At 34.4% G+C, this 23,901-nt stretch overlaps 1 protein-coding gene across 6 annotated transcripts in view; it reads left to right on the top strand.

Annotated features, from left to right (window-relative positions):
- EPHA7 (EPH receptor A7) overlaps nucleotides 1–23,901 on the top strand; it is a 171,206-nt gene that overhangs the window by 51,256 nt on the left and 96,049 nt on the right. For all 6 annotated transcript variants that reach the window (XM_044245415.1, XM_044245420.1, XM_044245427.1 and 3 more), the window contains exons 4-5: nucleotides 9,610–9,765; nucleotides 10,616–10,951. In XM_044245415.1, coding sequence (XP_044101350.1) covers nucleotides 9,610–9,765; nucleotides 10,616–10,951 — 492 coding nt within the window. The remainder of the gene's footprint in view (nucleotides 1–9,609; nucleotides 9,766–10,615; nucleotides 10,952–23,901) is intronic.

The raw sequence follows: 23,901 nt of genomic DNA on the forward strand, positions 1-23,901 counted from the left end.
TAGGACAAGCTTGAGGGGAAGCCAGTGTCACAATTTGTATAACAGGCATGTTGTATTGTCTTTTCAGGATTGTTGAAGTGAGACTTTCTGTAGTGAAATTAACAATATCTGTCATTCAGAATGTGAATTTCATCCTTGAAGAGGTGTTGTTTTAAAATGATTATGTTAAAACCAGAGTATTGATCTTTTAAAAGAAGAATCCTCACTCATATATTTTGCATCACTTTTTGTCTATAAAGCCTCCATTGTCTGAACTTCCTTGGTATATTTTCAAAACTGTGAGGAATGGCTTAGTGTAATGAGAATGAATAATAAAACTGAAATTATAAAACTTACAGTCTTATAATAAATATAAGAGAGATATTTGAGTGTAAACTTAACAGTGGCCTAAATGCTATAGTAAATTGTGCCTCCACCAAAAATCTTCCCAACACCAGCCAGTGTTTAAAAGCGCTCCTCTTTGCAGCCTCTTGCTCATAATCATAATACCCTCAAGGAAATCTTTAGTAAAATAAAATAATTCTGCATCACAAATAAGCCTTTTTTTTTTTTTTTTTTTTTTTTTTTTTTTGGTCACCCTTAGCTTCCCCTAATTTAAGTGTTTTCAGTCGTCCCTGAGGACCCAATAGTTACACTGTTTTGCTATAGACTTGAATTAGGGTTAAAATTATTCTGTTTCAGTCCTTTTCCAGTAGGTTAATAAATCCTACGTTTGTGTAGGTAATTCAGTTGTTCTGTCTGTGGGTTGATCTCTCAGAATGAACCTATGAGAACAATATTGAGCAAGATCCAGAAGGGTCTGATTTCATTATGTGTATTCCCTTTTAATGGGAGTCAGTTTTTAAGTTATTCATATAATTTAAGAACTCCACTTCTGGATTCTTACCTGCATGAACCGAAGTGAATGTGCACATGTCTGGGAACACAGGCCATGTTTGACCACAATGGCACCGCGAGGGCCGGAGGTGAACTGCTAGGCAGATGCATCTTGAGACAGGATGTGCCATTGCCTATCAGGCATGGAATACAGAAGCAGGCCAGGTCTTTCACACTCTTGCTGAGGCACACTCAAAGACGAAGTGAGTGCAATTGTATGTGGGGTTTTGGGGATTTGGTGATGGGGGCTGAAGTATGCATGTTTTTAAATATAACATTTCAACAAAAAACATTGTAGGGAGGTTTAATAGCTAGTAACTGATTACTGTGTTATTATGAAGACGTTTTTATAAATAGAAATATATTTATAAATATACATAAAATATATATAAATATAAAACTACTTTATATAGTTTTATATATTGTAAGTATGTATAAAATATAAAACGATTTTCTGTAGTTATGTAAATATATATAATTAGTATGTCTATAATACTTAGTAAATAATAACAAGGAAACAAAGGCACTGAACTCCAGGAATGTGAAGTGATCTCATCCAAAGTGCATATGAGTAAATGGTGGGGTAGATTTGAACACAGATTTTTTTTTAGTTAAAACCCAGTTCTCCTTTGTTCTATCACATTGCCTGTTTAACATAACTCATATTTGTAAAATAGAATAAGAAGATAAGACCAAAGAGATCTGAGTGTCCTAATTTGATATTTTTGTACTCTTTTTTTATCATTTTGGTAGTGACATCATTACAGCAATTTTCTGGTAAAATAACAAGTATTTTAATGTCAAACCTCAGTAAAATTCCTAAAGTATTCCAAACTGATAATAAAGGACAAAAACGCTGTCTTTACATAATGCGTTGTTTTCTTTTCTCTTACAGCCTTTTTAAAAAGTTTTAATGTAAAACTTTAAAAGGTTCTTATTTTACCTGTTTCTTTTCCACTGTATGGTATTAACAAAACATTAAGTACTCAATTAAATAACACATATATATATTTATAATGCCCTGAAATTAATTTTTCTTTTGTTAGTTTCAAAAATACCCCAGTATTTTCAGCACTTGAGCACCTGTTATCACGAACTTTATATTCCTCATCATTTCTTCTCTAAACTCCTACAAGTTAGCTGTAGGGTAATATGGATGGTGCCTGGCAAGCTGTAATACACTCGTTACATCATGTTGTTTTTATCCTCTCTGCCCGCTGTTCATTCTCAATGTGAAAAATCATAGCATATCAGTGACAGGAGTCTGGCTTTCAGGCAGACTTTTGTAATTATTCCCACTGAGGCCCTGTCAATAGGATTAAAAAACAGATTCTGGATCTGTCCATCCCAGATGAGGTCAGCACTTTGAGCAGTGGGAGTACTATTTCTGCAAGCTGTGCTTTCCCCTTTGCATTACAGAGCATAGACATTAATATGACACAAGTATTTGAAAGAGCCTATGGAAACAGACTAGCTTTGCTCTGAATTAAGCCCTGGATTAAGTACAGTGTCCATCTGCAATAAATAAAATAACAACAGTCATTAGAATCCCTAACTAAGTGTGTGTGTAGATTCTACAACAATATTAAGGCCCAGAAAGTTCCAGTTACAGAACAATCCTCTTATAGTTCATAATTAATAAACTCTTTGCAGCTGCGTAACTGCGGCCGGAAACATCTGCAAAGCCTCATATTTTACACACAGACATATACACATAATTCCTTCAGAAAAAGTTCAATTGTGCTTCAAATCGCAGGTCTGGAAATAGAGTGTGAGACCTGAAGAAGCTGAATCTGTGGTATTTGCTTAGCTTATGGTAGGAGAAAGGTGCGGGGGGCTGGGGCTTCCCTTGTCTGACAAAGAGATGAGGGTAAACTAAAATAATTTTTAAGGTCTATTCAGATATTCACATAAAACTAACTCTGTATAATTAAAAATCTCTCCTAATTATAAGTGTGATTTTGATAAGACTTTTTCTATTGTTAAAAAATTGTTCAAATAAAATTGCTACTCTTCAGATAAAAGAAAAATTGTTATTTATGAAACTAAAATTAACACATGGGTAAACAAATATATTGATTATGGATTATAACTTGGATTATAGGTTTAAAATTTTCCAATATTTTTATAATTCATGTTTAATTTGTTATGCCTCACTACAGCTTTAATTTTTCTTAAAACTTATTTATTTATTTGGGAAGAGAGAGAGAAAGAGAGAAGGTGAAAGCCTGCAAGTGGGGAAGACGCAGAAGAAGAGGGAGAGAAGCAGATTCCCCACTGAGCATGGGGCCCTCTTGTGGGGCTTGATCTCATGACCCATGAGATCATGACTTTAGCTCCAATCAAGAGTCAGGCACTTAGGGATGCCTGGGTGGCTCAGTTGTTTAAGCAGCTGCCTTCGGCTCAGGTCATGATCCCAGCGTCCTGGGATCGAGTCCCACATCGGGCTCCTTGCTTGTCAGGGAGCCTGCTTCTCCCTCTGCCTTTGCCTGCCATTCTGTCTGCCTGTGCTTGCTCTCTCTCCCTCTCTCTCTCTAATAAATAAACAAAGTCTTTAAAAAAAAATAAAAAATTAAAAAAAAAAGAGTCAGGCACTTAACCAACTAAGTCACCCAGGTGCCCCCTAACTATGGCTTTATAAAAATAGATGAATATAGAGTGTAAGTGTTAGAAAGACAAACTAGCACACTATCAACAGATGTAATTTGGCATTTTTTCTTAATGTTTGCTTACTCATATGTTCAATTTGAAGTTATATTATTAATGTATTTCTTTTTTTTTTTAAGATTTATTCATTTATTTATTTGACAGACAGAGGTTACAAGTACGCAGAGAAGCAGGCAGAGAGAGAGAGAGGAGGAAGCAGGCTCCCTGCTGAGCAGAGAGCCCGATGTGAGGCTCGATCCCAGGACCCTGGGATCATGACCTGAGCCGAAGGCAGAGGCTTTAACCCACTGAGCCACCCAGGCGCCCCTAGATTTCATTGTATATATCAGCTTTACTGAAACATAATTCACATACTGTACAATTCATCCATTAAAGTGAACAATTCAATGGTTTTTCAGTATAGACATGAGTTGTATGACCGTCATTATAAATCACATTTAGAGCATTTCCGTCACCTCAAAAAGAAACCTTACACCCATTAAAAGTCACTCTCCATTTCCCCTCACTGCCTCAGCTCCTCAAAGCCGCTAATCTACACTTTGTCTCTATAGGTTTCTATTCTGGGCATTTCATATAGGGGGAATATTTTTGTGATTGGATTCTTTCACATAGCCTCATGTTTTCAAGTTTCATCCATCCATGTTTGATCACTGAATAATATACTATTGTGTTTATTCATTAGTTGACGCACATCTGGGTTTCTCCTTTTGGGGCTATTATGAATAATTTCACTGAGAACATTTATGTGTAAGTTTTTGTGTCGATACACATTTTTATTTCCCTTGGGTATATACCTAGGAGTGGAATTGTTGGCTAATCTGGTAGCTAAGCACTTTTAACTTCTTTAGAAATTGCCAGTTTTTGTTTAAAGTGGCTGTACAATTTTACATCCCTAACAGCAAAGTATGAGGCTTCTAACTCTTCCATGTTCTTGCTAACACTTGTTTTAGCTACCCCCCCCTTTTTTTTTCTTATAACCATCCTACTGGGTATAGGTAGTATCTCGTTATGGTTTTGATTTCTATTTCTGTGCTGGCAAATCATGTTGATCATTTTTGTGTGTGTTCATTGGCTGTTGTATCTTCCATATAGAACTATCTATTCACATTCTATGCCTATTTTTGATTGGCTTATTAATGAATATTCATTCTTCATTTTATTTTTCCTAAAATTCTGTTTTATTAGATTTCTTAATAATATCTCATTTTTCCTCCCTCATCAATTTTATGGTGAAGATATTTTGTCGTGCATTCTTTAGAAATTTTGATAGTTGGAGAAAATTTTGATAGTTGGAGCATCTGGGGACTTGCTAGAAGATGGTTCTAAACGTGGAAAGCTTTTAAAATACAGAAAAGTCCAGACCCTAGTAATGATTCAATTATTTTGATAAGGCCAAGTCATTAGGGTTTTTTCAAAGTGTCCCTAATGTGCAGTCATGGAGGACAGTTGACCAAGAGATAGATCATCAGTGCCTGAAAGTCCCGGTTGCTGTCAGTTGTGTCTGAGATTAGAAGTGGAGTTTAAGATTTCCAAAGAGTCCATTAAGGACCAGAAGAATCTTCTTCTAGAGAATAACTCTACAAGTATGTGGATTTTCTGGGATAACCAGTTTGTGGGAAAGGGTCTTTAGAAATATAACCAATAGGATATATACCCCCTCACACACACACAAGGTTACCCTTAAAGGTCATAAACCTAAAGAACCAGAGAGTCTGAATATCTGCGTACTCATTCAGAAGGAAGAGATATTCCATTTCACCTAATTGCTTAACCTACCCAGAAATTTGTCTATGGCTTCTAGGATGACCTTTAGAATTGTTGATCTGTGTTGAGCACAGATTTGTTCTACCAGTACGCTGATTGTTCCACAGACTGTGTGCATCACACAAGTATATGCTCAAAGTCCTGGCCCCCCTGTTGCTTAAACACTTGACATCCGTTGAACACAAGTACACAAGTACGGAATCTGATTGTGAGGAGAGTTTAGCTGTGAAATCAGAATACAAGTCTTTAGCAACAACTCTCATGTATTTAAATGTCCTCATGTTCCAAATTTGTTGCAGTATTATTACTTTTAAGTAATTCTTTTATAAATGGGAAACCCTATTGCCTTTTGTGTTCTTTTTTAAAAGAATTGAAATCTCAAACATTATCTGAACAAATGTAGTTACATAAGAGCACTATTCTTATTGAAATGTAGTTGAAATTGAGCATAATAGATTATATTTATTTCATCACAGTAAATAATATATCAGGTCTTGTAGTAGAGTATATTGTACCATAATTTAGTGGCTGTATTGCACTGTATTTTTAGTGCTTGGTAAACAAGTTTCACGTGCTTCCTAGAGTCCCTTTTTCTTTGATGGCTTTTCATTAGAATGGACCAAGTGAAAACTTGCTTGGTGTATGAAATCTGACAAGATTATGGTTCTCAGCTCTGGGGTAATGAACTTACATTATTTTATTGATTAGGGCCCCAAAGGACCAAAAAAAAAAAAAACAAAAAACAATCAAAAGAATCAATCCAGGCCTTCATGGTAACACTGAAAAAATACTATCACTCAAATAATAGGTGAAAGATTATTTTTACAAAAATAATTAAATATGGAACACAAATTTTATACATATTCCCAGTCTTCATCAGTCTAGTGAACATTACCTTAAAATAATCTTTAATTTAAAAAAGCAAAAACATCAAGAGGCAGGAAATTAAAATTGTGTATTTCTTGTTGTAACTAACTTTACCATAGCACTCATATTATATGAATTAAAGTTTACCTTGAGAGTTCAAATGCTATTGAACAAATTGAGAAACAAAGCGAAGAAAGAAAAGTTTCAAAGCCACATTTGGACAATTTCTAGCAAGTTATTCTTGCATACTTCATAGTTGTGTATAAAGGGAATGTATCCTTGAGGTTTCAGAAGACATTTACCTCTAAAAACTTTTGTACTAGTAATTTTTAGAAAGCCAGCTACATTTATAGAGAGGAGAGACTGCCTTGATTTCCGCATAGCCTTTTCGGGAGCCATTGTAGGGGTTTCTTCGTTCTTCCCTATGTGGCTGATTGTGGGGTGCCATTCCCCCCATTTCTCGCATTGAGTATTTTACTCAAGCTATTTTGTATAGATATCTCATCTAAAATTGTAATTTTAAGAGCATCTGTTACTTCCTCCCCAAACTTTTTTACCACCCAGTTCTAACTATTATCCTAAGAGATACAGCTTATGCCTTTGCATGTTCTTGGCTTTGCTCTTAACACCATTGCTCCAAAGATTTTGTACTTATTTTTAATAACTCTAAATTAATAGTCTTCCTAGAGATTAGGTGAAAACTGTCTTGTCACAACTTATTATTTTCAATATTAACTGAACTGAAACAGAATATTACTTCAAAGAAAAAATGTTAAGACTTTGATGACCACATTTTTCCGGTACTGCCTCTATCATTATCTATTTAATGATACCCATGAATGTAGGCAACAATTTTGCAGGCATCTTCGATGCCAAAATTCACAGTGCAATTGAGAATACCTATTTAGTATCTCTTCTATGAGGTGTGCTAGGCTATTATTTCATAGCTTTCTAAATTAAAATAATAGCTTTAAATTAGTAAAAGGGTATAATGAAAGACAACAAGGACCCATCAAAAATTAATTTTTAGGGTAACTAGAGCCCTGGAGACCCAGTGAATTAGTGCCAGACTTTGGCTCATTGAGCAGTCAAGGCTGGTGGATAGCATATGGTTGAGTATCAGCAGTCCTGTGTTCTAAATCCAGTTTTAACCTAGACAAACAATTATTTGAAGAACTCAGGTTACTTTTGCTTCAAATCTGCTTTCCCATCTGTTAAAGTGGTAACGGAATTTAATGTAACTTTGAAAGTTGAGTGATAAGGATTTTAAATTTCTCCACATTAGGATCCATATATATTCTGCAAACCATGCAAGTCGAGCAAGAAATGTCCCTCCTTATTTGTAAGAAAAATAAACTACGCCTTTATTAGAAGCTTTTATTTGCAATGGGAGAATGAAGATTCTGCGGGATTCCACTAGGTAGTGTGCTGCCTACTAATTCTGGAAGCTTTCCCGAGTAGATGGTAAATTACATTACCATTGTGCTTCCCATTTCCCTGCTCCCTAGCCTCCATTCCTTGTAAAAACTAACACACGGGTCATTAAAGATGGTCAGCACATATCTCTTCTAACTGGCTCTTTCTTTTTCTTTTTAAATTCTCTGGTCCTTAATGTTATTAAAGTGCAGGTTGTAAGTAAAACATGATCTTCTCTATCTTATGGATATCATATGTGATCACTTAATTATAGACAATACATAAAGCATGGTACAGTGAATACTTAAAAGAGAGGAATTTCTATCCAAAGAAACCCATGCCAAATCCTTTATTTTACTAGTTAACCATTTTTATGTGGCAAGATCGTATCTTTAGAAACATTTTAAAGAGTTATATTTTTGTTATACTATTTTGCAATCAATCTCATTTTCTCTGTGCCTTAGATTTGTAGTAATTGCTACATGTGAAGTTGTATTAAGCTTCTTTTCCTAAGATGTTTGTGAATGCTTCCTCTTCTATGAATTGCGGTAGCCGTAAAGGCAGACTGGCTTCTGAGGATAGTAGTGGATCATATGTTTACAAGGAGATGGTTGTAGTTCTGTTTATATATCTATCAATTACCTTTTGCAATATAACACGCCTTTAAGTTTTTACGTATCTAAAACACTTGTCTCATTTGTGTGAAATAGCGTTATTTCTTGAAGCTCAAAAGATGATTTTGAACTCTCAATTGATCGTATTATGTATTAAATACTGAGAATGTGGACAAAAGTAGAGAAAGACTCAGTATACCATTTTGATAAGATAGAATTGTTTATCCCACTTGAAAATGAAAATGCAGTTAAGTTCCTGAGTTATGCCCAAGTTGAGGACATTACATAAATGTGAATATAATAAGTTAAAAGTCATAATTGAATTTATGTTAAACATTCATTAATCTTTCCTTATAGATAATTATTAATTTCTATTAAATTTAAAGTCACTAAAACCTAAGCATATATTCATTTGATAAAGTGAAGGGTAAATTAAACTTATTTAATATATTCAATGTATGAAACCATTAATTAATAAAATTTGTTGAAATAATGAAAATTTAATTTGCCTAATTTTAATTAAAGATAAATATATAAAATGATCAATGATAAAAAATTGTTCAAGACTGCTTGGACTTAGTAGAAAATAGGATATAAATGAGTAAAAGCAGCCTCACTAGGAGGTGATGGAGACATTCTTTGTACACGTCTATTCATTCCTGAGAGCAGTTGCTGTGTTAGTGTGACTATTGTTAACCTCTCTTTGCAGAGGAGAAACAGTCATCATCTGTTTACAGTTGAAGGCTTTCTCCTTATTTCTGGTGGAATAGGTTTCTCCTTTTCATAGGATTTTGTTATTTTTAGTAACAAGAAAGTTCATTTAATGGAATGCAGCCTGCCTTATAACTTAAAATTGGTTGAAATTATATCTTGACGTTTTCTGAAAATTTGGGAGGATATACATTTCTGCCATTTTTCGATGAAATTTTTGTATCATTGCTGTTTCTAGTCAGGTAATTAAAACTATTTTAATATTTTTCAAAATGAACCAAGTAAACACATAAAGTCAATTTACTGCCACATTATATTAAGAAAACATAACTTTGAAGTATGTTAATTTGTATCAACAAATAAGTAAATTATATTGAAAATGAACTCATCTGAATTAAATATCCTAATTTTCTGTCCAATTAAGTTATGTTTCTGTTCGGTTTTGGGCTCTAGATTTTTAACTGATGCCAATTATAGGTGCAAGATTGCCATATCATTTGATTTTTATTACTTCACTTTAAAATGCAGTATTAATAAAACTGGGTTATTGACATACATGGGAACAAAATTTTACCATAGAGAGCTTGTTTTTCAGAAATTAAATTTCCTATTTTATTCTTTGCTAAATATTACTGAAATTAAGAACATCTATTTGCTCTCATGTTTCTATTTTCACTTTCTTTTGCATACCCAGCCTGTGGCCGTGGGTTCTACAAATCTTCCTCTCAAGATCTTCAGTGCTCTCGTTGTCCAACTCACAGTTTTTCTGATAAAGAAGGCTCCTCAAGATGTGAATGTGAGGATGGGTATTACAGGGCTCCATCTGATCCGCCGTATGTTGCCTGCACAAGTAAGTTCGTATTAGTAAAGTAGACTTTCAGAAGCCTTCCACTCGTTTATATTATTGTGACATTGTTGAGATAGGCTTCGGATTTGTGAGTGCCTTCTTCGTTATTAGTAAATGTTTACATTTTTTCATGTGCTGATAAGGCTAAATAATAATAGAAAATAGATACATCTTATGTCATCTTTAGTGAGACTTTCACATCTGCAAAATCAAGATGCATCTTAATGGTATTTTTCACATGCATCCAATAAGAATCACAAATAAATGTAAGAATTATTTGAGTCTTACTTAGATGCGAAATGTGATTAAAAAGTCATGGTTTCCAAATTAAAATTCCACCACTAAATAGAGCAAATCTCACATCTTGGTGCTTCAGTTAATGAATGTTGGAGCGACCCAAATCCAAAGCCAATCCCAGACTTGCTGTAAATCATTCTTGAGCACATTAAGAATGAATAGATGTATTCTCTGTTATATGGTTAAAAGGGAGACTATTTTTAAACAACTGCACAACTGTTTTTTTTAGGTGCATTAACTGTTCTTTTTAATTGCTTGGAAGAAAAATAGCTAAAGACTGTAGCAAAAGTACAAAGACAGTTGTTATCCTGTTTTCATTTTGACATATTAAATGGAAAATAAATAAAGCCTCTTGCCAAGTGAATTCAAGGAGGCTTTTATGCAGCTTCTCTAGGAAAGGTAATGAAATGTTTATGTAAAAGAAAGCATTTCAACTAGTTTTCTGTATGGTAATTGAGCCACTAGCTTAATGGCCCATACTGATCCTTTCATTCATGTCTTGGGTTTGTTTTTTTCTATTTTTGTTTATTTGTTTGTTTATTGTTGGTTTCCACAGGGCCTCCATCTGCACCACAGAACCTCATTTTCAACATCAACCAAACTACAGTGAGTTTGGAATGGAGTCCTCCTGCAGACAACGGGGGAAGAAATGATGTGACCTACAGAATATTGTGTAAGCGGTGCAGTTGGGAGCAGGGAGAATGTGTTCCCTGTGGGAGTAACATTGGATACATGCCGCAGCAGACTGGATTAGAGGACAACTATGTCACTGTCATGGACCTGCTAGCCCACGCCAACTATACTTTTGAAGTGGAAGCTGTAAATGGAGTTTCTGACTTAAGCCGATCCCAGAGGCTCTTCGCGGCTGTCAGCATCACCACTGGCCAAGCAGGTATGTTTTTGTGCTTGTCTTCACTAAGTGAATAATGCGACTACATAAGTGAGGTGTCTTGCTTGGATATTTAGTTAACTTGGCTACACAGCACTCGATTATTCTAGCCTGTTGATTATTCACACCTTTAACTTTTCTTTGTTATTTCTCCTGTTGCCTATTAAACCATTGCTAGACTCATTAACATCTCCAGAGATCTGGCAGGAGAAATAAAAAGGGATAAATTGTAAGGCAGTTAAGACTGTTCTATGACAAGCAGGTCTTCGGAAAGATCTTGAGGAAGGGAGTGAAAATTCTGAACAAAATGAGATGTAGGCTGGTTCTTGCAGTTTTACTTTTTTGTGTGGTATGCTTTTATGATCAAAATCTACATGATAATTAAGAATGATGAAAGAGTTGAACGCCCTGTCTCACTTCCTGTTAGCCAATATTTTACCACATAGAATGGGATATTCGTAACATATAGCAGGTTGGTGTCAAAATTTGCACGAGGGAATTTTAAGTTCATCAGTAGTAGATTTGCGATCCCATTACTGTTCATAATATTAGAGCACAGACTTGGGAGGTCTCATGAGGATTTCAAAAGAAATAGAATTAGGCAATAATAGCCATGATGATTGTGAACTCGTAACTTAGCCTCAAAGCAGTTTTCATTTACTTTTTTCTTGGCATGTGAGGTGCCCTGCTCAGTCATTCTTTGTTGTGGTATGTTTTGGAAAATACAAATTGGAAAGGAAGTTTCAGAAATTGGAGACAGTCTAGATCTTCAGAAAAATCTTACTACTGAAGAAGTTTGAGAAATTGAGGGCTTTCTCAACGTCTTGCTGCTGAAAGAAGATGCTATGTAGTGGATGTAGCCAAGTGCCATGTCGTCATCATTAATAAAATAGGACCTGCATTGGAGTACTGAGTTGTGTGAGCATCATAATAAGCTTATAACAAAGTCTTCTTGATCTTTGGTTGCCTGTAAGAAACCAGTATTATCCCAAATTTCTGGACATAAAATCATCTATTCTTCACTTCCATTTGAACTTTAACAAAATGTTACCTATTAAATTTTATCTGCAGAATGAAATCCATGCATTTGGTCTCATGCTTACCTTTTTGAATAGATTAGTGGGCTCTTATTCTAAAGGTTTCATTTTGATGTTTATTTGAAAGCCAATTGCAAATCAGATCTCTTGTGTAAAAGCAGAAGTCTGGAGGAAAAGCAACCTAGAAAATGTTAAATTTTCAAAAATTGGACAAAAGAAATAACTAGTTGAACTTATTTGGTTTGATTCCTTATATTTGCCTTGACCCTATTTACTGTACTCTTCAAATCATTTGGTCAGATTTATTTGCTTGTGTTGCTTTATATTGAAATTTGTCACCATTAACTTTACAGTGAGTGAGTTCAAAACATTTTAGGATCATGATTGTGACACTATCATTATTAGTAGAAACTCTTAGGTCTACTGAGCTAGCATTGTTATTTTATCCCTGTGATATCAAGTATGGAAGGGACATTTGTATTTATTTTTAAATGACCCAAAGTTGCTGAACTGATGCCACAAATAGAGTTCACCAAACAGACTGTTTTGGGGATCTGTTTTGTTTTAGTTTTTGTTTTGGTTTTTGGTGTTTTTTTTTGTTTTTTTTTTCTCCTATAATAAAGAAAATATTGAATTATATACTTAAAATGAGTAAATTTGGCATGTAAATTATACCTCAATAAAGATTTTAAAATTTTTAAGAAGAATAAATATAAGCAAGTTAAGAAATAATGTTTATATTTTTATACTAAAATACTGATTCAGAACTGTTTAGTCTCTATTGCATCTCAAATGCTAAAACCCCATGAATTTTGAGTTAGTTTTTTTTTTTTTTAATTTTTACTTTCAGAAAGAAATGCATCTAAATAAGACAGCAATCTGTGGTAATTAAAGAAGTTTATAGAAGTTTTTTTTTTATTATTTAAGATTTTATTTATTTATTTGAGAGAGAACACAGGTGCAAGTTCAAGGGAGAACAGCGGTGGGTGTGGGACAGTGCAGAGAGGCAGAGGGAGAAACAGACTCCCTGCTGATCAGGGAGCCCCAATGTGGGGCAGAAGTTTTCCTTTATTTTATTTAATGGAGGAAATTTAGAATATATAAGTGACTCTTCTATTGAATTTGTATACCATACCCACTTCCCACTGCTTCCCGCCACCTGTATTTTTGTTCTTTCTAAAGAAATTTTGCCCGTGTTCATTACTATCTATGGAAACCGGCAGTGGTCCTTGAAATTCTCCTTCTCTATTAACTAAACAGCATCACCTCCCACCTAGTTTATGCTACAGTCATTTCAAAGATGAGTTGAAATCAGGATCTCTGGTCAGTTATTCCCCTCATCAGCAATCTATAGATGCCTACTATAAGGAGATTTATTAGGAGAATCTGCCATGTGTCTGGATAAGAATAGAGTGAAGATGGAAAATAATCAGCCAGTGTTTGAAAAGTAGTGTATACACTTTGTATCTTTTCTGTTAGCTTTGCAGTTTGGAACACAACACCCCTTCCCCACCAGTGCTTGTGGAAATGGAAGTACACTGACTACCCCTTATGCTTTGTTTGGGGTAAGCATAAGGTTTTTGTGTTAAAGGACCTATGCTCCAGCCCCTCCCCTGCTGGTTAGGAGCTACGTGCTTTTCACTAGATCACTGAAGTTCTACGTGACTAAAATGGAGATAAAATGTTGGATGATAGATATTGGAAAAAACTTAAAAACTCTTTAGTGTCATAAAAATATTACTGTAGCAAGTAGCAAAATGAATGCTGAATTAATCCTCTCTTTATATAACTAGCTGTGAACCTGTCAAGGCAAAACAGAGTAAAATCTTAATCTTTCCCAGTGTGTGTGTGGGGGAGACATTACTGGGGGCTTGGAATTGGCAATTAGTTTTATAATCTTAGAGGGGGAGGAGTTTAATTTTGTTTTGCCTGTGCAAAATATGACTGTAATCTAGTCACAAGTTATCTTAATACTGAGATTCTACTTTAAACCAATAATCATCTTTAAGATGAAAAGTGTACAGAGAATAATATGTAATATTCATATTTCAATAATTTTTGTATTTATCAGGAACATATGATCTACATAAACTGGCTGATATATATACACACACACACTTTTCATTGTTGTTTTATTTTGTTAGGAATGATTTGACCTATTAAGGGTGAAGTCACACATGTCAAACATATGTATGTCAGAGGTACTTTAAAAATATATAAGTGAGGAGGAAAGCACATGCATTTAATTTATGACATTATGATCCTAACTTTCCTTTACATTGGAAGGTTATCTTGAACAAAAATGATCTTAAGAGTCACGTAAGTGTTCTTAAAAGCTGATTATTTAAATGCTATTAATAACAATTTATATATTAATAATTATAACAATTTAATATATAACAATTATAATATTAACCCAGCCAATTATACTGAGTAGTGTGTATCAAACACTGTTGAAGACAATGTTCCTATCCTCAAGGCAGGTAAAAGTTTGTACCTACCCTAATGAAGAGCCCATACTGTAGCAGATATATTTATTTACACATCTAATATGACAGAGCACTTGAATATAAGGTGAGACATGTTGTAGACTTTCAGGGACTTTTAAGGGAACATGATGTTAAGAAAATATATTTTCTTGTTTGAGAGCATTTACTGATTATATTGATTAATAAGAAACCCAGCAATTTCCATAAAGTAAAGTAAGATAAATGTGAAAAAAAATCCTCCACCCACTTCCAGCAAAAAAATACAGAAACCCCAAGAAGGAATGATCCATTCTATCTGTGGGAAAAGGGAGGTCCTCACAGAAAAGATACCAGTTAGTGCTGAACATTAGATTTGATTAGATTTGATTTTGCCAGGAGAACAAGCGAATCATATTGTACACCCTCAAGAGGACCTCACTCATTAAGACATTGTAAGTGCCACTACATTCCTTCTCCAGATTAAGTGCATTAACACAAAAATGATCTGCAGAAGTATGAAAGTTCATAAAAACAGGTTACCCTAAAATTATTATCTCTTTTTACAATACCTCTGCTCACTGTGGGATCTCTCAAAAAATTCAGGCCATTTTTAAAGCATACAGAATCAAAATATGTGGTCTTACCCCAAAGAAATTTAAATGACTCAGCAATTATTCTTCAGGTCAGTGAGTATGTTATGTTCATCTGTACCTTTCTCGTGTAACACAGTTCTCTCTATATGCAAGCTGAACAATGGATGTTGTGCAATTAATTCCAATGAGGAAACTAGTCATACACAGGGAAAGTTAAATGACTTTACAAGAGTGGAAACATTGAGACATGAATGGAAAAGGCAAAGGATTTGATATTCGATGACATAATTACTTAATTTTAGATAAGTTATTTCAGCTCTTTGAACTTGAATTTTCTTCTGAAATGGTATCATGCTACTTGACTCCTCATATTATAGAAATTGAGCTTTTAGCTTAATACCAGTTACATTTATTAGAATAGAAGAGTGTGTTATAGTACTATAACAATTATAATAGTAGAAATAATAGAGTGAGTAGTTACTGAACACTCACCATGCTCTCGGTATTTTTCAAATGTAAAATGAACAAGAAAAGAGTGTAAAGGGGTACCTGGATGGTTCAGTGGGTTGGGGGAATGCCTTCGGCTCAGGTCACAGCCCTAGAGTCCTGGGATCGATCCCCATGTCGGGCTCTCTTCTCTGTGGAGAGCTTGCTTCTCCCTCTCCCCTCTGCCTGCTGCTCTGTCTGCTTGTGCTCTTTCTCTCCCTCTGTCAAATAAGTAAGTAAAATCTTAAAAAAGAAAAAGAGTGTCAAAATTGAATACTTTAACTTATTTGAATTCATGTAGCCCTCCTAAGTAAAGAAGAGGTTTTGGACAGAAGACCTCTAAGAGCCTTCTTAATGCCCATAGTAAAATGGGAAATTTTAATACAAACTATACATTGTGCATTGCATTATTGATTGGAATTTGAAGTAATTTATAAGTGAATAAAACGTGTACAAATACTATAATTTTAATGGGATTGATAATTCTTAGAATTCTCTAGAAAGCATTGGGTAGGAATTAAAGATGAAAACTATAACCACTTGAAAGAAGACGTGATTTCCCAAGTTGAGCTCTTCAGGAAGCAGATATTTGGATGAGTATTTGGACATGCACTTGGGATCAGTGCCACAGGAAGAGAAAGGAAGGGGGCAAGACTGGAGCAAAGGGGAAGCTGAGCTCTGGTGCAGTCTCCTTGGAATCCTTAGCCAACTCCATGGGGAACTCTCTACCTGTAAGGGACCTCCATATTGCCCAGATCTGAAGAAAGAGTGTCAGGCTTTCTTACCTCTGTGTTGTCCAGACTCGGCTGCAGGAAAGAGTGTAGGAAGGAGCAAGGTGTCATTTTTTAGACAAGGAAATTCTGAAGTGGGGGCAGGGAACAGAGGTCTGCTTTTTTAGCAGCCATCTTGGCAGCTGGGCAAATAAATTCTTCAGTCCTTCACTGAGGAGAATGTGGGCAGTCCATCACAACATCCCAGATTATTGCAGTAAAATACATTGCTTACCTATAATTATTCAGTGTTGCGTAATCTTATCATGGACTGCTGTCTTTTAAGATTTTCGCTCTACTGTCCTTTACATGGGAATTTGATGATTGATTCAATGGTCTGGTGATAAATTCCTCTTCAATGAAAAAGGGAACTACTAAGAAGAGTTATTTCTGGAGGATATTAATAACAAATAAAATATCTTGGACAGAATTTTGTTTACTGTAGCATTTGCCTGTTGGCTATGATTTTATTGCCCTTTTATGAGAAACTTCAAAAGCACCCCTGCATATCTTAATTTTACTAATTTCTCTTATGTTTTCCAATGTCTAGACCTTATTTCTCTGTCCAAATTAACATTTGCTTCTCTGTTCTTTTTATCTAGATTTGTAATGTTTATAATGTTCCAAATGAAATATAACCATTGAGTTATATGATAAAATATTATATATAAACAAATTTATACAAAAAGGAAATAGTAACAAATGTCATTTCCTGTATTAGTCAGAAATATCTTCACTCACATTTAATAGTGTGACTCAACTGTGACTATTTTTGTCATAAATTAACTCAGATCATCTCTTCTCAATGATTTAAAATGGTAGGCCATCAAGTTATGTGTCCTGTAACTAAAATACATTATTCCTATTTAAGCTTATAAATTTTGTTATTTCTTTGGAATTTATAATCTTGATTTATATTTTAAGGGAACATGATGTTAAGAAAATATATTTTCTTGGGGCGCCTGGGTGGCTCAGTGGGTTAAAGCCTCTGCCTTCGGCTCGGGTCATGATCCCAGGGTCCTGGGATCGAGCCCCGCGTCGGGCTCTCTGCTCTGGGGGGAGCCTGCTTCCTCCTCTCTCTCTCTCTGCCTGCCTCTCTGCCTACTTGTGATTTCTCTGTCTGTCAAATAAATAAAATCTTAAAAAAATATATATATATATATTTTCTTGTTTGAGAGCATTTACTGATTATATTGATTAATAAGAAACCCAGCAATTTCCATAAAGTGAAGTAAGATAAATGTGAAAAAAAATCCTCCACCCACTTCCAGCAAAAAAACATTTTACAGAAATAGTATTAGTTTTATTAAAACATATGTACATAAACACACATGTATGCTACAGCAGAAAAATCAACTGAGTAAAATTCCTTTAACAGTAAGCCATTCAAAACACACATTTCTGTCATGTTTCTAGTTATTTTATAAGCCTGATGTATCTGAAAGGCAGAACAGGATACAGTCATGCTAATTCATGCCTTAGGGCATGATATTTTAGAAATTTATACATATAGTTTTATTTAGCAAGTAAGAGTCTTAGACTATCTTAGTGAAATTTAATTCTTTAAAGTTTAATTATTTGTGACACCATTAATTTAAAAATAAACATGTAGATACATTACCAGTTTTTCTTTAGTGGCTATCAGTAATTAAAACATATATATAAAGGAAGATTTTTTTAGATACTGTTTTAATAAAATTGGCCACCGTGTTGGCATTGATACCGACAATTAGGACTTACTGAGTACTTAGTATGTGCTGACCACTTCACATGTAAAGACCCAGATGTCTACACAGTATCTTCACATCCCAAACTTACCATGGAAATTTGGTAGAAAATTACATCTTTCTGTGATGTGGTCTTACAGTAAATATCTTGTGGATTTTCTTATAACACTGGTGACATATTATCTGTGAAATATCTGCTTTTCCCATTAGACTTCAGAGTGTAAGCAAACAGTGACCTCTTTGGTCTTATTCTCTAGCCTCTGAAACCAGCGGGGGCCAGGGCACATGCTTATTAGTAAATTTTTTATATTAAATACATAAATTATTTGTATATTGTAATATGAAAAGAGACTTTCTAATATTATCAAGATTAATATAAAGGATTAGTTTAATTAGAATTCAATGTAATTTTATTTATATTATGCCATAAATATATAAGAAAATGATTTCAAGTATAAACGTTTTGTTATTTGGTCTCAAAACTGTAGATATATTTAGAATCTTAAAGTGAGTTTTCACCATAATTTGATATTTAAGATTTTGAAAATCTGCTGAAAATAAAATTATTTTGTTTTCTTTTAATGTAACACTGAATAGAGGGGCACCTGGGTGGCTCAGTTGGTTAGGCGTCTGCCTCTTGATCTCAGCTCAGGTTTGATCTCTGGGTTGTGAGTTTGAGCCAACTGTTGGGCTCTACACCCAGCTTAAAATATATGTATACATAATTTTTATAACTTATTTTAATATTTTCCTTTTTTTAGTTTTGTGACTTGTTAAGACTATATCACATAGCTATTCTATGAATTCTCTCAATTAAAATACATGTAAAGAAATGTCCCTAAGCAACCTGTGTTCTCAACCCCACATCTTCACCTTCATGTGACCTCCATGTTTTCCAGTCCCAGTCTCTATGTGAGTTGCCACATCCACCCTTTTCTGCTTTTATAAATATTTGTAATGAACTATTTTGCTTATGTTGAAGTTAAGTTGAGGTTATTAACAAGTCGATCTACACGCTTTGGAATTGAAGGACTCTGAACATTTGAAAGAACCCTAGGAGAAGGTGTTTTAAGTAGCCTTTCATATTTTCAATTTAATATATTTTAATATTAAGGTCTTTGTTCTCAGCTTTGCTATTTTGTGAATAATTGTATTTAAAGAGCTGAGAAGAAAGTGTTAATTTTTTTAATAACTCAGTTATAACATTGCTATGGATTGAATTGTGTCCTCCTCTAAATTCATACATTGAAACCCTGACCCCCAGTATGACTGTATTTGAAGACAGGGACTATAGGGAGGTATTTAAAATTCCTTTTTTTAAAAAAAACATTTTATTTATTTATTTGACACAGAGAGAGAGAGAGATCACAAGTAGACAGAGAGGCAGGCCTAGAGAGAGAGGGGGAAAGCAGGCTCCCTGCTGAGCAGAGATTCCCAATGTGGGGCTCGATTCCAGGACCCTTAGATCATGACCTAAGCCAAAGGCAAAGGCTTAACCCACTGAGCCACCCAGTCACCCCTATAGGGAGATAATTAAGGTAATTAAGGGTAAATGAGATCATGTGGTTGGGGCCCTGATCCTGTCAGGCTTAGTGTCCTTACAAAAAGAGACACCAGAGAGCTTGCTCTCTCTCCATGTACATTCACTAAGAGAAGACCATGTGAGGAGAGAGAAGGTGGCCATCTGCAAGCCAGGAAGAGAGGTCTCATCAAAATGTGAATCCTGCTGGGTCTTGATCTGGGACCTCTAGCCTCCAGAATTATGAGATACAAAATTTCTGGTTTTGTTTTTGTTTTGTTTTGTTTTGTTTCCTTTTACGGCTTCCAGTCTGTGGTGTTATAGCTTTCTGAATGGGCTAATACATATATCCATCCCTGAGATAATTAAATTCCATCCTATTATGTTGAAGGAAAGTATTTTCTCATGCATAGGACAGGCATAAACACTTTATGGGTGCAAAGTTGTGGGAGTTGAAGGAATTTTAAGCATTTCTATGATTTCTCCCTTTCAAAAAGGTACTGAACTTACTTAGTGCAATGCATTGGTAAGTGCCAGAAAGACCAATAGTAATATTTTGCTTTTGACTCCCAAGACAGTTTTTTTTTTTTTTAAACGGAGCCAATTTATTATCTCATAAATTATAGAAGGTGCTACTTTGATGGTAGCAGAATGTTCTATATAAAGTAAGTTATGTAGCTTGTCTCTGAATTTTCAAGCTTGAGCAAGTTTGTCAAATTCTTGGCAATTTTAAACTAGCAATTTCAACATGATTAAGAAATGAATGCTGTTTTAGGAATTTCTAGTGAAAAAGTTTTTATAACTGTATTTTGGAGATTTGAATTTGTAACTTGTTAAATTTAAGCTTCCTCTAAATAGGCTCTTCAACAAAATATATGACTGCCCATTAGGATCATTGTCCTGGAATAGTAGATAATGGTGGAATTATGTAAAGTAATTCTTATTATATGTCTTGCCCTTAATAGGAGGTCCTTCATTTTGCTACTGTTAAGTTTATTGAGTGGTGATTGTAGTGAATTGAAAATGTATGCACTAGAGTATTACTTATAAAGAAATAGCTACTTTACTTTTGAAGTCATGAAGTTTGGTCAAGTGAGATATAGAAAATCTGTTTCAACAAAAATGTGACTAACAAGTCCACCTATTATTTAATTTTAGCAAGAAATAAGGCAAAAAAAAGTTAACACCAGAGATTTAAATAAAATATGCAAGAATTTTTCACAGTACAAACCCAGGTCAATATATATTGAATTCAGTCTCTTTTTCTGGAAGTATTACACAATTATAAATAATGAAAGAGCAAAATATATATACATAGGAGGATTACTATGCTAAGAATATAAATTAACACATTTGTAAAAGATTGTCAATATGAATTGAACCAGGAAGTGATTTCTGCTGAATTGTTAGTTGACTAAAACTGGTTACCTGATTTCCTTGATGCTCCTGTTCCATAGCACAGAAAGGTTTTGATCTCTGGGTTGTTTGCTTAGTTCTTACAGAGCAGACTATCACAATTATTTCCCTGAAGTATTATTAAAAGAATAGTATTGTGAAGATAGACACAGTTTCAGAAAAAAAAAAATCACTTAAGAGCAAGAAATCAATAAGCTGCATTTCAGAGAATGAAAAGCCAGTGGATGGTAATTTCATACATTATTCATATATAGATGAATACACATAATGTGAATGGGTGATGAGGACGAGGGTGATTATGATGATGATGATGAAAATTTGATGATAAACTAATATAATGTTGTATGTCAATTATACCTCAATTAAAAAAAAAACAAAAAAAACCCTCAGGCCCATAAATTTGAAGTACATATTTTGGTTCCTCTCAGTTCCATTTCCTACATGCTGCTACACCCAACCACACATACCATTTTGAGCCCTTGGATAAACTAAGGGACATAGCTTTGAAAAAGGTAAAAAATAGTTCTTAAATTTACAAGCATCTCGTTGTTCTATTTTTGGTACCAGTGTTAAGAGAAAGTAGATGTTGATTATTTTATTCCTTGCTTCATTGGTGATGAATTGAAGCAAATTTGATTCAGACAAGCAATTTGGCGGAATGATGCAGAGCCATCCACAAAAACATCTGTACTAATCATCCAATGCAGTAAATTAGAGCTACAAGCAAAAGACATTGATCCAAGAGGATCATTAACAGTTTTAACCAAATGATCTAAGTAATAGGGTAAAGGAAAGAACACTATCGAGGTCTTGCCTTTCAGATGTGTCAATTACCACTGCAGCAGCCTGTTGGTACTTGTGTCAATTCCAGCTGCTTTATGACTTCATTTCCTTTATACTATGGTAAGCAAGAAACAAGGATCAGTTAAGAAGTAAAAACTAAGAAAAATTATCCAAACTTCTTGGATTTCATTTACAAAGAGGTCTGTCACATAGGGAGAGATAATTGCTGCAACTGAACAAAATTAATCAGGGAGAAGGCAGAGGAGATGATGTATGTCCTCTGACAAAGTAGGGGCAGAGATGTACTTATAGTCCTGTAGCTGCTTGACTTGTTTAAGACACAGGCACTAAAAAGATCTGTGAAAAACAATTATCATAGCTTAAGGACACCCAGTTCTTAATTATCCATGACGTGTTGACATCAGATAATCAGTGTCCCAATTTTTAATAACATTTAATCATTAACTTTAGCATATAGAAAGATGTGGGACATTGTCTGAGCATAGCACTCATAATGGCAACCATATGTGGTAATAAAACGCAGAGACACTGGCTAAGCCATATCATTATTGTACAGTTTGTTCAAATGTTACTAATAACCCTTAAACATAACAAATTTACCTCCTGTGACATCACCTGGGATGTGCTATATTTATGTGTATAGGCTTGTATATAGACAGTTTTAACTATGTGTACTTTTTAACCTCATATGTTTTATGAACACATAAATATTCCTAGGAGAACAAGCATTCAAATGGTAGAGGAGCCTAAATGTTGCAGGTTTGGGCATCATGAACCTATAGATGACAAGTGAATGAATGGCCTTTTGCAAGATAAGAGGAGGTAGAGTTCTAAGTTAAAAGTTTGAGAGAGGAGTTTTGAGCCTACCAACAAGAGCTGGCTGAATATAAAAACAAAATGAAGAAGACCAAAAAAGAGTACCCAGTCCAGTTGGATGGGTGGGCTGACATAGTAACCAAAGGAAGGGATAGTTTCCAAGTCAGTTAATCATTGAATGAAATGCCACAGGAGGTCAACAGAATGAAGAGGGAAGAAAGTCCATTGGATTTGACAATTTTGAGCCATGAGAAACAATTTTGATAGACGAGTTGGAGCAAAAAATGTCATAATCATATTTGTCATGGTTGAAAACAAAGTGTAACACTATGGCATATGTGGTGTAAGTGCACAGTGTTGGCTGAATTGAATTGTAATAGATTACTTTTTATGCTGATTTCATACAACATTTATCAGACTGGTAAAAGCTCTAAGATAGATTATGAGTCGGAATTTTGTTTGGAAAAAAATTACTGCCTTTGTTCTTTTCTAATACATTATCATAACCTTGTTTTCTCCTTGTTTTGACATCTCATCCTACTTTCGCACATCTCTGACATCACTAAGAACCCAAATTTAGCCTCACATAAATTTTACTGTTGAGAACCTGGTAATCTCAGTAGAGGTCATAAAAGGAAAGATGTTAATTCCATAAAGATAAACTATGCATTTATAACACTGTCTCCTCTAATATCTTTATTGTCATTCTTAATTTGAAATATTGTTATAAAATCAAGTGACTGCACTGACTCATAAAGACTGTGTCTGTTAATATAAAATATATAAATGGTTCTATTTATAGTTATATTTTATGTTATGTTTCTGTTTTCACATTTCTTTCTCTTCCTAGTTTCTTTTCTTTCTGCCAGACTTTTTAAAATATACCCCCATCATGTACTTACCTATGGAAAAGTTGGAGACCCACCTACAATTTTGAAACTTTATTCTTGCTATCTTCAGTCAGTATGTTAATACGAATACTTTACCTTTTATTTTTAACCACATTTCCTTTATCTGTGAAAATGACATAAACGAAGAAGAGAAAGCCATAAGGCTATTTCAGCCAACCTTGGATGGTAATATGATTTGTAAGTTACTTCTGGTGCACCTGCTGCATTAAATGTTGGTGTTATGTTTGAAAAGATACTAACCGAACTTCTTTAGATTGCTGTCTGACAACTTTGATGTTTCATTATTTTCTTCAATACAGGGATGAAATGGATGAATGGATCTTAATTATAGTGTCCTGGTGACTCTTTTTTCAGACCATTTTTCTGGACAAGCATCAGCCAATCTGACAAATCATGAACAGTTTAC

This window comes from Neovison vison, chromosome 1 (genome assembly GCF_020171115.1).
Source record: "Neovison vison isolate M4711 chromosome 1, ASM_NN_V1, whole genome shotgun sequence".
In the NCBI taxonomy this organism is placed as follows: Eukaryota; Metazoa; Chordata; class Mammalia; order Carnivora; family Mustelidae; genus Neogale; species Neogale vison.